General features: G+C 31.8%; 2 protein-coding genes across 3 annotated transcripts; one reads left to right on the forward strand and one right to left on the reverse strand.

The window, feature by feature from the left end:
• Window positions 1-230: 230 nt before the first annotated feature.
• Window positions 231-1,490, reverse strand: LOC116345921 (ATP synthase subunit s, mitochondrial). Of its 2 annotated transcripts, XM_031775705.1 has the most exons (5): window positions 1,195-1,475; window positions 1,064-1,120; window positions 893-987; window positions 778-827; window positions 246-539 (listed from the first exon to the last, which is right to left on the reverse strand). In XM_031775705.1, exons 1-5 carry the CDS (start codon window positions 1,359-1,361, stop codon window positions 312-314), a joined length of 597 nt encoding a protein of 198 aa, XP_031631565.1. In that variant the 5' UTR covers window positions 1,362-1,475; the 3' UTR covers window positions 246-311. The 2 variants fall into 2 exon arrangements, with proteins under 2 accessions (XP_031631576.1, XP_031631565.1); XM_031775716.1 differs by lacking the exon at window positions 1,064-1,120 and having other exon boundaries at window positions 231-539; window positions 1,195-1,490.
• A 2,548-nt stretch (window positions 1,491-4,038) lies between these two features.
• On the forward strand, window positions 4,039-6,694 carry LOC116347927 (maltase A1-like). Its single transcript, XM_031778740.1, has 8 exons — window positions 4,039-4,264; window positions 4,329-4,443; window positions 4,553-5,401; window positions 5,566-5,673; window positions 5,763-5,805; window positions 5,896-6,193; window positions 6,265-6,405; window positions 6,477-6,694. The coding sequence occupies exons 1-8, from the start codon at window positions 4,116-4,118 to the stop codon at window positions 6,541-6,543; spliced, it is 1,770 nt and encodes a 589-aa protein (XP_031634600.1). The 5' UTR covers window positions 4,039-4,115; the 3' UTR covers window positions 6,544-6,694.
• Window positions 6,695-13,620: the final 6,926 nt, after the last annotated feature.

Here is a 13,620-nt window from a genome sequence, read left to right on the forward strand (position 1 = left end):
ACGAACCTTTATTCAGAATTATCTGAATGATTCAGACTGAATTGTAATGCAAAAGTCTCATCATAAAATCGAAAAATTACAATTGCTTCTATTAATTGCATGGTTTTTTAATCGGTTTTCACAAGAAATTGCTCCAATAATGGACAGCTAGTGAAAGCTAGAAAAAAATTATTATCAAAAAGATATTTTTTTTGAAATTATAAATTTTTATTTTTGACTTTTATTGAAAATGAATCTGTAATTAATTGATCAAACTGAATGTCTATCAACCGACTATATAAAAATGAATAAATAATTTAAGAGCAATATTATTACAATTGCTTTGTGGTATGTATTTCACAATTTGGAAGATCTTTTTTTAGTTGATTGACAACACCAGTGAAATCTTTTATGTAAATAAAATTATAAATGGTTAATTTTTTCAGATTATTCAATTGTTTCAGTGACATCAGACCGCTTTCCACAACATTTGGACAGTCTGTAATTTGCAATTCATTCAATGAATTCTTCACATAACCCAATTGTTCCAGAGCTTCATTCTAGAGAAAAATCCAAAGAGAAAAGAAATGAAAATAATACAAATCAACGTTGTATGAACTCATTTGTGCGGTGACGAAATGGCTCCTAAACCAAATAATAGTTCAACATAAACAAATTTTCATTGTAAAAAATACTCTATATAAAATAAGCAACGGTTCAAATACAAATCATTGAAAAATAAACAAAGAATGGATAAAAATTCTGCATTAAAATGTATTTTAAACTCTCGGCATTTACCTCCATGTGTTTGCATCGATTTAATATGATTTGTTCGATGTTCTTGCATCCTGCAAAGTGACACAACAAATTATCATTTTAAAATTGTTTATTTTGTTTCGTATATAAATGTTACCTTTGAAGTGTTCGAAACCTAAGGCCATAATTGATGAATCGGTTCCATCCACTACTTTGATCTTCTCCGATTTTGTATTACTCAATGAATTATACCTAGGAACGATCAGAAGAAAGCAGATAGAATGAGTTATGATAGCCAGAGACTGTTTCTCAGATAAATGAATTATACTCTTTAATCGGCAGATACTGATTGTGAAACTGAACCGAACCACCGTTCTTTAAGATCCTAATTTCCAAAAAAAGACAACACATTTGATGACAATGTCATAATTAATATGTATTATATAAAAAAAAACTTGCCATTCTGCACATAGTTGATTCGGTCCGACTTCCTCAAGACGTTGAGTATCCACTTTGTTGAAAGCCACTCGCAAATAAGCAAAAAAACTGCGCATCTGCCGGTTGACGCTACTGTTAAACATTGTAAAATCGCCAAAGGCTGTACAAATTAATTTTGATGTCATCATTTTATTGTTTCACCGGCTTCGACGATTATTATGCGACTCAATTTTATTTTATAAACAATAGTATTTTGCGTATTAGTCGCAGTTTGCTATTTTTGTCAATCCAATATTGGCAATATTTGGTGCTGCAATCGCTAAGGCGATATTTGTTATCTCTCAATTTCAATTTTTAAATACAACTTATTTTGTATAAATAGCGAGAAAAAATACAATTTATTTATTTTTTATCGAACACGAAATCTTTTAACACAAACAAAATAAAAAATAGCAAAATTTTATTATTTTGATAAAAAAAAGAGATGCAAATATTTGAATGTGATTTTGACAGTTTTTGTCAAAGGGAATGAATGAACATATATTTCAGTCCGAACCGTGCATGCGCTTGTATTTGTGTCTCACATTCTGTTCTTTCAGTTTGACTGGTAATATTTTTCTAGACACACTGACAGCAGAGTTACCTAATGGACATTTTTGAAAGTAGAATTGTTTTGTTTATTTTTTTAATGCTTTTATGTCGCTATGGAGAACGCCCAAAAATAAATTCAACAAAGAAAGCTTTTTTTCAATTTTTAAAAAGTATTTCATGATTTTTTTTATTTCTTGATAACAAAACGATTTCAAGGAAATTTTATATAAATTATTAATCAGATAAAAGTTTAATGCTAGTTTCGTTTCTCAAAAAGCCGTTAAGAGGACGTTTGGATGTCTTTTTTTTTGTTTATGCTTTCGAACAAAACAGATACCAAAATCATTTTTTACATATCAACAGTTTTTTTTGCAACAGTAAGACATACACAGAGAGAGAGAGAGAGAAAGAAAGAAAGAAAGAAAGAGAGAGCCACTGAGAGAAGGAAACAAGAAGACACACAGAGATACATCTTGTGATAAAAATGATCAGAAAGGATTTATTCGATATTTTTAGTTCATGGTTCAAAAAGAGTCATGTTAAGAATCAAAACAAAACTTTTCAAATTCATTCTCCGGCAAAATAAACGAAATATGGTGCAGAACTATTATTGTTATTGAACTGATCGTCAATCGTCCATTGGGATAATAATCTGTGAAAAATTATGTACACATTGAAATATTGAATGGATGTCTCACTGTATATCAGCTATCTGAATTTTCACAGATATTCACGGACGCTGGTGCTTGGTAGCTATTTGCGTTAAATACAACATCGTAACAGCGACACAGAATTGAAAAAATTGCTCACAAAAGAGAATAAAAAAGATACTTTCATACTGCAGGCTGATGACTTCTGTATTGATGTTGTATTTAACGCACTCAGCGGATGAACACCAACGTCTGTTGTCATTATTCCCACCGATGACGACTTTATACGGATATACATTTTATCCGAACGCTCGTTGGATTTGTGAAAAAATCTTAATACTCTCTGCGAGGTCGGTAAAAGAATGAAAATAATCATTTAGTTGAACTGAATAAAATATTTTCAACATTGATTTTGGAATTATTTGTGTACTAGATTGCATTATATAAATAACGATGAGGTAGTAGTTTCCCCCCTTGATTATTCCTTTATTATTTGTTATAAACAAATCACCTTTGGCAAAGGAACGCTGTTGAAGCAGATTATTATTATTATCATATTTCGGGGTTTACTGGTTGGCGAATGCCGCAGTTAGAATTAATTACCGAGGGTGTGTGTATTTGTGGCCTCTAAAGCCGATTAAATTGATTGACAGGTTTTCAGCCGATGTTTGCCAGTTCCATATCTAAAATCCAAGCATATAGTCGTTCATATTAAAAATTAGACGAAATAAAAAACAAAAATAAAATATTAAAACATTTTGATGCAAACACATCAATGAACGAGAGAATGAATTGAAAGAGAGAATGAAGTTTTTTAACTGATGAACCAAATTTATTTTACATATGTGAATACAAGGGAATCACAGTGGACAACAGTTTACGCGGTTGATGAAATCAGCCAGCCTTGTATCGGAATAGTCGACTCACTAAACACGTAGATGAAATTTCGAAATCCTGATCTACATGGCCCTTCACTACGATTTTGCATATCTTTTTGAAACGTCCTGAGATCGTTGTGTATAAAAAAACCTGACCAGTAAACATCCTTATCACATATATCGTATCGTATCACATTTTTGTTATTGAAAATTCGTGTTGGATATGATAAAGGAGTTCAAAATGACACATTTGACACCAATTTTTTTTCTTTGAAATAGATTGATGCACTAGAGAGGGTTAAGTTATCATATTACTTTCATTCAAAATCACACGTGTAGGAAATGCTTGCCATGTCAATGCTAAAATAATGTTAATTTTTACATTATAAATACGTTACTTTTCTAAGTATTTGGCAAACAACAGAATTTTATTGTTCATATCATCGTCATAAACACGATAATCATACACGTGGATAAGATATATCTGCAGTTTAGAAAAAGCAGTTAAAAAATAAAATGATAAACATTGATGATCGCTAAAATGTTATCAAATTTTGTTTGCACACATTTGGAGCTCGCATGATTTGGCATAAGATTTATTTTTTTTATCTACACAATGTTTTTACAATATCACTATCTCATTACATATAAAATATACAAATAAAGGCATTCTTGGCGGTTGATTGTCATTTTATTAAGAAAACGCGTGATATTGAATGAATTTTTGATGACGATTGTGTTGAAAATGTATAGTTAAGTAATTACTTGGTGGATAATCGGTTTCACGTTAGAAAATGCTTATAAGTACCGCATTACTGATATCATGTACAACGTTGAAAGCAGCGCAATAGTCAACATGTACGCCAAGACAATTTTATTCGTTTTCGCGACACTTTTGCCAGCAACCATTTTTGGCCAATCTGACGCCGAGACTTGGTTCAAGGGTGGAAATTTTTATCAAATATATCCACGGTTAGACAGACAGAAAGGCAATCATATCATTGACACTTTACACAAATTCATTTTAATTAATTAGATCATTCAAAGATGACAACAATGACGGTATTGGCGATCTCAAAGGAATCATCTCAAAATTGGAATATCTAAAGGACATCGGAATCGATGGTGTTTGGTTATCACCAATTTACCAAGTGAGTAATAATTTAAAAAAAATTACAATTTTAAACAGTTAGTTCTTATGAGCTGTGTATTAACGAGCAATTTCAATATGTTTATAAAATTTATCATTTTAATCAAAAGAGTCCGATGGTAGATTTCGGATACGATATCTCAGATTTTACACAAATTCAACCTGAATACGGTACACTCGAGGATTTCGAAGAATTGGCAGAAAATTGCAAGCGTCTTGGTGTTCGTCTCATTTTGGACTTTGTTCCAAATCATACATCTGACCAACACGAATGGTTCATCAAGTCGGTGAATAAAGAGGAAGGATATGAAAATTTCTACGTTTGGCATCCAGGAAAAGTGAATGAAACAACCGGTGAACGTAGCCCACCATCTAACTGGTTAAGTGCTTTTCGTTATTCAGCATGGGAATGGAATGAAAAGCGTCAAGAATATTATTTGCATCAATTTGCAATTCAACAACCAGATTTAAACTACCGAAATCCAGAAGTACTTAAAAAAATGAACGAGGTATTGATTTACTGGTTAGAAAAAGGAGTGTCTGGATTTAGAATTGACACAATCCCATCCCTGTACGAAGTTGCTCCCGACGAAAATGGCAATCTTCCCGATGAATTGCCAAGTGGTAAATGTGACGATCCCGACGCAAGCTGCTACTTGAAACATATTTACACATATGATCAAGATGAAACATATGATGTTGTTTACGAATGGAGAGAACTATTGAACAAATTTCATGCGGACAATGGTGGAGACCAACCAATTTTAATGACTGAAGCGTATTCCGACTTGAATCATATCGTCAGATATTATGGAAACGGACAACGAAATGGATCACAAATTCCATTCAATTTTCATCTTTTGGCTAAAGTTAATCGAAATTCAAAGGCAGCCGATTACAAAAAACTCATTGAAGAATTCTTGCAAGCTGTTCCATCCGACTGTGAAGCCAACTGGGTGGTAAGTAGTAGGCTTGTACATTTTTTTCCGCACTGGTACTTTTTTTCATTGAAATGTTTGTAGATTCAAATTATGGGTGCAATTTGTGGATCTGCAATTTGGCTGCACCCATAATTTGAGCTTTTAAAGAAGCAAAACAACAACAATTTTCTGATATATTTCAGTTGGGAAATCATGATCAAAAACGTGTGGCTAGCCGTCTCGGTGAAAAAAGAGTTGATTTGTACAACATTTTGCTGAAAACTCTGCCCGGTATCTCTATTACTTATGCTGTAAGTTGGAAAATTATCTCTCTTTAACTTTTCACTTTATGATTTGTGAATAAAAATATATCTTTTTCATTATGAATATTTGAAAAAAGGGCGAAGAAATCGGTATGACTGACGTAATCATTTCGTGGGAAGGTAAGAAACTCGAACTAATAAAAGGAAGACAAATAATGGAAGTTTTGCATTAATAGTATCTCTTCGCTGTTGTACTTAACAAAAATATAGATTCTGTTGATCCACAAGCATTAAATACAAACGAAACAACCTATTATGCATTTTCACGTGATCCAGCTCGAACTCCCTTTCAATGGGATGAATCGAAGAATGCTGGCTTCAACAGAGGTAATAAAACGTGGCTTCCGATCAGCACTAACTACAAATGCGTCAACGTCAGAACCGAAAGCACTCAACCCAAAAGCCATTTGAATGTATACAAACGTTTGATAAAACTCCGCAAAGAAGCAGGTCTTGGCGCTGCTTCATATGAATCGGAACTTTTTGGAGAAATTTACACATACAAACGGTAAGAATTCAAGCTGAAACCAAAATATGGTCAAATGAAATACGTACGATGTCGTTCCATTATTTTTGCAGTCAAAATGATTCACTTAAGCCAATAATAGTGGCTTTGAATTTCGGCAATTCCTGGACAACGATCGATGTCTCAGCTAGATACGGTGTATCAGAATCATTGAAGGTCGTTACCGCATCAACTGAGTCACAATACGAAGAAGGGTAAGTATCAACGACTATGATTTGAAAATGTTTAACTTTCGATTTGCAACTAATATATCTACTTCAAATAGACAAATTATAAATGGTACTCGACTCACATTGCCAAACGACGTGGGAATTGTACTCACAACTGTTTAAATCTTCGCAAAGGAACAGAGCTGTTACAGAGAGACACCGTGGAAGTGCGGGCACTATTCTTGTAAGTGTCACTCTTTCTTGTATACGGTATCAATAACAGCTTTGCGAAAGAATATAATAGATGACAATAAATTGCTACAAGTATACGAAATATTTGATTTTTAATGAATACTTATATCCAAACAGATTAAAAAAATCATTGCATTTTATTTATATTTCATTTTTCAACAACTCTTTGTTCTGATTTTTTAAAGTTTAAGTTCTTTAAATATTGGATTCGCTACTTTGAAAAATGTGTTGGAATAGCATTTGCATCTTCGTGACTCTCAAAATTTCATTCAAGAAAGAGGAATGAATTTCCAAACCTCGTACGTTTTCCTCATTCTCAAAGACCAAAATAATGGTGAAATCAAACATCAATCTAACAAATAACTATTCTCTCTCTCTCTCTCTCTCTCCCTCTCTCTCTCTCTCTCGGACGCATTTTGACAGTTTTGACAATAACATGTATTAGTAGAACTGTTAAATTGAAAAATTGGACTTAAATTTGGACAGCAAAACTACAGTAAACGTATAAAAATACATGAACCAAATGGATTGTCGTTAAATTACATCGAAACAAATAGATTATGTAACATGACTTTCATTGAAATGCAGCGATGCACTTAAAATAACTATTTAAAACGTTCAATATGCCAGTATTTTCATTTTGAAGAAAACAGTTTGTTCATCACCGACCACCCGCAATCACTCTTATGGTGTTCACTATCTTGTTAGCCGATTGCACACGAATTCGAATATTACTTTAGCAAAGACCATTTTGTGATAGTTGAGATTGAATTACAGTTTTCGAGTGGTATTCAAATTCCAGCAACAAGCAACGGGCATAGATTAACTCACGATCTACATTAGGTGAAGTGAAAACTGCACAGAAATAGACATACACATATATTTCATATTCGCTTGGTAAGAAATTATATACTTAAAAATATGTTTGATATCTCCAGAAATTACTTTGTAGTTAATTTTGATTTTTGATGATAACGGTGGACAAAACTTCAAAAAAAAAAAAAATAGTAAGAACTTTCGGAAATTGGGAACTAAATTTGAAAAAAAAAATCGGCTTCCTCCGCTTATCATAGTATTTCAAAACATGGCACTTTTCACATGGCACTTGTAACATATATGATCTGAAAAACCCGTGAATAACGGAATCGTAGAAAAACAAATCATTTTCCACTAGGTGATGGTAGAATGGATGACTTTACACGAATTCAGGTTAGAATTATTGCTAGCTGCAACAAGTTTTTGATTCCATAAAAATCGCATATAGATGATAGGAAATGCAACGTATTAGTTGGTCTTCTATTCGACAGAAAAATGAAAAAAAAGGTCGAGAAAAGATTAATGTCAAAGCTTATCAGTCCTGTGGTAACTTGTCTAGATCATATCTCTTATCCAACGGGATACACCTTCTGAAGAGTCCCTCCTATACTATCAATGTCTGGAAATATTACATGCTTGTGTATTTGTAAGTGGCGCACTTACAGTAGCCAATACTAAACATCAAGTGACATGTAGTATGGACAGCAGCGCAACCAACGTATCGATCACCCATTTTTTTTTCAATGGCACTGAATAACAATATTTGGGCCATAAAATTCTAGATAGAAAAATTCAATTTAAAAAATGTTTAACGGAAAAAATAATAAAAAATAGATTTTATTTTCGACATATACCATCGTTGCTAAGATGTGATTTTGACTTAAAAAAAATTTAATCAGTTTACGATCTTCTTCAATTGTTGTTACAATTTTAATGGAAATAAAAGAAATGTTGGTCTTTTACCCTTTATTGACAGAAAACATAACATTTTTACAATAAAAACATAGCAGAAATGTTTGTAACCTCTGAAAAATGATCTTTTTTTTAATCCGGACCAAAACCGGGTTTTTTTCCTGTATTATCCTGCAATGAAAAAAATCCAAATAGTGATGTCCCACATTTTACATTATTCTCCAAGGCGAATGAACTGGCATCGTATTAGTGTTTGTCATTATTTGAATGTTCACTCAAATTTTCACAATTGAAAAAACGAAAAAGTAACGTCTGCGGTTGATGAAAATTGCGCTTCAAAAATAAATATAGTCTCAAAACCTCGTATTGTTCGCTAGATCGCTTATGACGGGCTTCAAAAGCCATTTATAAACAAATTGGATTATGAACAATTGCAAATGATGAAACGAAATAAATTACAATTTTAATAAATAGATGATCAATTTATTCATACGCTTGTTGTTTTGTTACGACTTACGGAAAATCAAATATCTACCCGCAAAAAGATTTTATAAAACTAAACAAATTTAACAAAATTCAAAAATGAGTTTGTATGAATTTCGCCACGGTGCCAATTTACATCATTAGCAATACAACCGAAAAAGTGTTGAACATTTTTACATTTGATCACTTTCGTCAATATATAGACTCTGTAAACCCACTATCTAGACCCTGACAATTACAAAATGATTACGATTTAAAGAGCCAAAAATGAGATTTTATCATTTATTACAGCCACAGTACATTTAATGTGCAGTGCGATCACAGAAACGTTATTCTTAATTAACCATTTAAACCCATATTGTTTATGTGATTTCCAGTTCTTTGCGTATAGAATAAAAAAAACTGAGTTGTCCATAAATTACTGACATCCATGCATATGTATGTCTCTCTCTAATATTATCATATTCATTTAATGGGAATCAATTCGAGTTAACCTCGAGTTTGGTCGAATGTTTAGAATGCATTATAATTCTGGAGAGAGCAAAATTTCATATTCCGACATATCAACCATGCTATTCACATACTAAAAGAGGAAATTCGATATCCTCTTAGCCAATATGTAAATGCATCTGTTATGAAAAAAAAAAATCGTTTTTATTAACTTAGCACCATGCTATTAGTCAGTTCGGACTTACTATAGGCCAAATTGTCCTTGAGATATTGCACATCAAATCTCAAGGCTCTTTTTTTATCATGAATACGAATTTATTGGAAACTATGCTATTACTTTATCGACACCGTTGAAAAATCTTTAACAAAAAAAAAAATACACCAACTTAGCCACATTAGCGCATACGGTAACTTATTGAAATTTGAAATATGAGACATTATCTGAATGTGAAACAAACCAAAAACATACCCAATCTCACTCTTATTAGTACCAAAGTACCTTTTTGTTATTTTAATGCCAAGTTTTTTTCTTGTAATTTTAATTTGTTTTTAAATATATCGTCTAATTATTTTGAATTAAGAAATGCGTGTAGAGTGAAATGAGAAATGTAGCCTTAAAATGCATACACACAAACACAAAAAAAAAAACTATATTACGGGCATGAAATTTGATATAATAATGCTTTTATCTGTTCATTTCATGTATTGATGCTAGGGGTTCTGCGATTCAATTGTGATTATAATTATGATTGGCATATTATTCTCTTTAAATTCGCTCTTGTTCAGTCTTTGCACGCTTCAAATAATATTAATAAAATGTGCAATATGTTGTAAAGTCCAGCATGCATCAAAACAAAATTATTGGAAATGAAATTCAATCACCAACTATAAACGCATATAATGTGCGCCTAAACATAAAATGCTATGCTTCGGTTTGCTTAATAAAATCCACAACTGAACTTCATTGAACGTTCCTATTCATAATAATAAAGTGAATTATGACAATTTTGGCATTTCTTATATGATTTTATTGTGAATTCTTGACTCTGACTGTTCCGTGTTACTTTTATTACTTTAAGATAAGATGCTCTTGCTATCCGAAAAAAATACGTTACTAACGGTTAAACGACTTTATTCGAGGAACTAAATCGATTTTTTTTTTCATACAAATTTTGAAATCTAGTCGACCGATTGATTTAGTAAGCAAAGTCGTCCAACACCAAATTTGACTATCATAACACATTTGGTTTATGATAAAAGTTTGTATTTTTGAATCAACGACACCAAATTTTGGACAGTATTTTTTTTCGTCATAAATTTGAAGAAATTGAATACTTGTCAATTATCTTTCAAAAAATGAAGGACAGAAATTAATCGTACACACACGCATACACATTTTCCATGGTTGATTTGTCAGCTATACAGGATGAATGAAAATTGATATACGCAGACACGGCGGAACAAAATGTGTATGTTTATGAAATGTTGTAATGGCGCCATTGTCTGCTCTCAAGTATGTTATTTTTGTTTTTAGTTGTCAAATTTTCTCGTTTTATTTTCTATTACTAAGTTATGTACCACACTTTTGTTATTTGAGCATTTCACTTGCGACTTTCTCTACTCTCTCTATCTGTTTTCATTTCCTTCATTATAAAATGACGGGAAGAGAATAAAAATGGGTATAGAAAGCCGGCGAAAATCGACTAGATTCAATGTAGGCGTAGTTTTTCTTTCGGTTACCATTTTTTTTAAAATTAAAACTTTAAGTCTTCTAACTAATAGAAAGTGTATTCGAATATCCCGACAGAATCTATATTCATTCGGGCTGAATTATATATTTGGTTTAAATGAATTTGGGTTCGCTCGGAATTTTACTGCGAAGCTCGGTCAATTAGAATAAAAGTGACCTAAAAACATTACATTTTTCATTATATATTGTGTTAAAAAATGGATTTATTGTTTAAAGCGAATTTCGTCTGGATTTTTGTGAGACAGGATTTTTGATTTTTGAGACTTATCATTCGGAATTTGGTTGGTTTAAAAAAAAAAAAAATGTCCTGATTTGGTCATATTTTCCCGAAAAAAATCTATTTTCTATTTAGTAAGTGTTTTATTGCCACTTTTATTCTCACGCCACAAAATTTTGTTATGTTTTTGAATTCAAATCAAATGGCACATTTCAAGGCACATTGTACGATTACGGATAACATAAGTTAAAATTAACAAACGGAGACGACGACAAGAATCGAAACAACTGACGGTCCAATGACAAGCATTTTTCGACAAATTTGAGTTTGCTCACATTTCAAAACAAAACAAGAAAAAAAAACGAAAACCACTTACATGGCTGGAAAAAAAGAGGAACTGAAGAATCCGTGTTCACATCCATCACAATTTTCGCTCTGTGTCACGGAAAATTGTCACTCAATTCCTCAGCACACGCGACACATATCATAAGCATAATCGTTTCAATATCGCTTTTTACGTTCGTTCTCATATAAATGCCAAAATTATTTCTGATACCGTAAAAGTTCTCTGTTATAAAGATCCAACGAACTTTCCATCCATTTATCGGACGTTCATACTACTGGGAGGTCATTTTTATATGGAAGTCAAAGTTCTTCTATCCGGAGCATTTTGTTCTATATTAGGTGTTTCCATTACAGTAGTTTCTTGAATTTCGTATAACATCATTCCATACAATTTTTGTATATAATATCCAATCAATATTAATTTACTCAAGAATCAATTGCTCGCTCGTATGATGAAAAAAAAAATAGACGAAAGTACAAAAATCAAAACGAAAAAAAACATCGTTTGACAGATAAATGAGAGTTAATCATTTTGCTTGAAACATAAAATCATTTCATCGTGGTTCAATTACTTGCACTAATTGAAATAATTGACCATAATTTCTATATTTTGATATGGAAGAGTGAATTGAGATTAGATAGAAAATGTATTTAAAAAAAAAACTTCATTTTAAATTGAGTGATTTTCATCTTTGTGGATAAGAACAATAAAAAACCCAACATTATTGATTATGAATTCAAACTGCAATTATGATCATCGATTTCGATATTGAACGAAGTGATTTTCAACAGAAAAAAACTCTTGTACTTGAAGAAAGGTTAGTGGTCGATTGAAACGTTTTTCTGCTGTTTTCAATTTTTTGGTGAAATTAATAGAAGATGCCCCCACTTGTAGTGAAAAAAAAGAAACAAGAACATGAAAAGAGAGCTTGAAAACTGATGGAACGCTGATGATGATCATGCTTTGCTGCCTCGATCCAATTTTTATGTGATTCGACTTTGAATTGATCAATTTCTTCGTATTCTTGTAATCATTTTTTTTTTGTGTTTGTGGTCACTATTTGTTGATTCGTGTACAGTATTTATCTTTTCTTCTTCATTTCATATGGTAATTGCATGTTTCTTTTTCCTCTTTCTCCGTCAACAGAAAAAAAAGAACAATAATAATTACAAATCATCGTCGTAAATCTCAGAAGCCATTATTATAAGCTATGACGGAAAATGTCGTTGCTTTTTTCTTTTTCGATAAAACTCAAGACGAAATGTTGCAAATGTTCGAAATCAAGATTTTCAAAACGGCAGAGGAAAAGAAATAGTTAAAAATGAGCTCATTATATTTATTCAATAACATCACATCTTTTACGAAAGTTGGACAATTTTTAGTCGAAAAATGACCTACAAATGTAACCACATTATGAAATACTGAAATGATTGGTGCTCAGCTTTAGAACAAAATAAGTGTTGCAATTTATTTTGAAGGTAACCATTACGATTATTAGGAGCATGGTGTGCGTAATCCATGAAATGAAATTTGACACATATATTGACATACAATCTAAAATAATTACGAGGTTTAATGTTTTGTACTATGGGTCCGCTGTCGATTTTCCAGTCCATGTTTTTCTGGTAGCTCTCACAAATTGAGAGTCTCAATCTACGATCTAAATCATCAAGCAATTAAATTATTCAAGTATTGCTTGAACAAAAAAAAATCAATCCATAAGATTATTGAACTATTACGGCAATTCAATTACTCGGAGTGTTCCAAACTTATTGACGCATTTTTAATGTTCTTCCATGTTTTTCGTTCTTCTTTTTGTGCACTTAAATGGGCATTTTTAAGTTGAACGACATTCAAAACCGAGCACTTTCTTAATAATTTGTTTAAGACACCTGAATTTTGATTGTTAAATTGATGAAGTAGTGCAGGTAATAAATGCCCATTAATCAACTTATCGTAACGATGATTTCAAGATTCAATTTCAAAATTCGAGATCCACGCGGACTTTTCAAGCAGTTACGAACCTGAATATAT

Source organism: Contarinia nasturtii, unplaced genomic scaffold (genome assembly GCF_009176525.2).
Source record: "Contarinia nasturtii isolate CC-2019 unplaced genomic scaffold, AAFC_CNas_1.1 Cnas_scaffold_129, whole genome shotgun sequence".
Taxonomy (NCBI): Eukaryota; Metazoa; Arthropoda; class Insecta; order Diptera; family Cecidomyiidae; genus Contarinia; species Contarinia nasturtii.

Excerpts from the sequence above, each read along its gene's own strand:
- LOC116345921 (XM_031775705.1), bottom strand. The coding sequence starts at position 1,361 with ATGATGACATCAAAATTAATTTGTACAGCCTTTGGCGATTTTACAATG. Across the intron at positions 1,121-1,194 it reads AATCAACTATGTGCAGAATG|GATCTTAAAGAACGGTGGTT; the intron begins GCAAGTTTTTTT and ends TTTGGAAATTAG. Across the intron at positions 828-892 it reads AGGTTTCGAACACTTCAAAG|GATGCAAGAACATCGAACAA; the intron begins GTAACATTTATA and ends GTCACTTTGCAG.
- LOC116347927 (XM_031778740.1), top strand. The coding sequence starts at position 4,116 with ATGTACAACGTTGAAAGCAGCGCAATAGTCAACATGTACGCCAAGACA. Across the intron at positions 4,265-4,328 it reads TTTTATCAAATATATCCACG|ATCATTCAAAGATGACAACA; the intron begins GTTAGACAGACA and ends TTAATTAATTAG. Across the intron at positions 6,194-6,264 it reads GAAATTTACACATACAAACG|TCAAAATGATTCACTTAAGC; the intron begins GTAAGAATTCAA and ends TTATTTTTGCAG.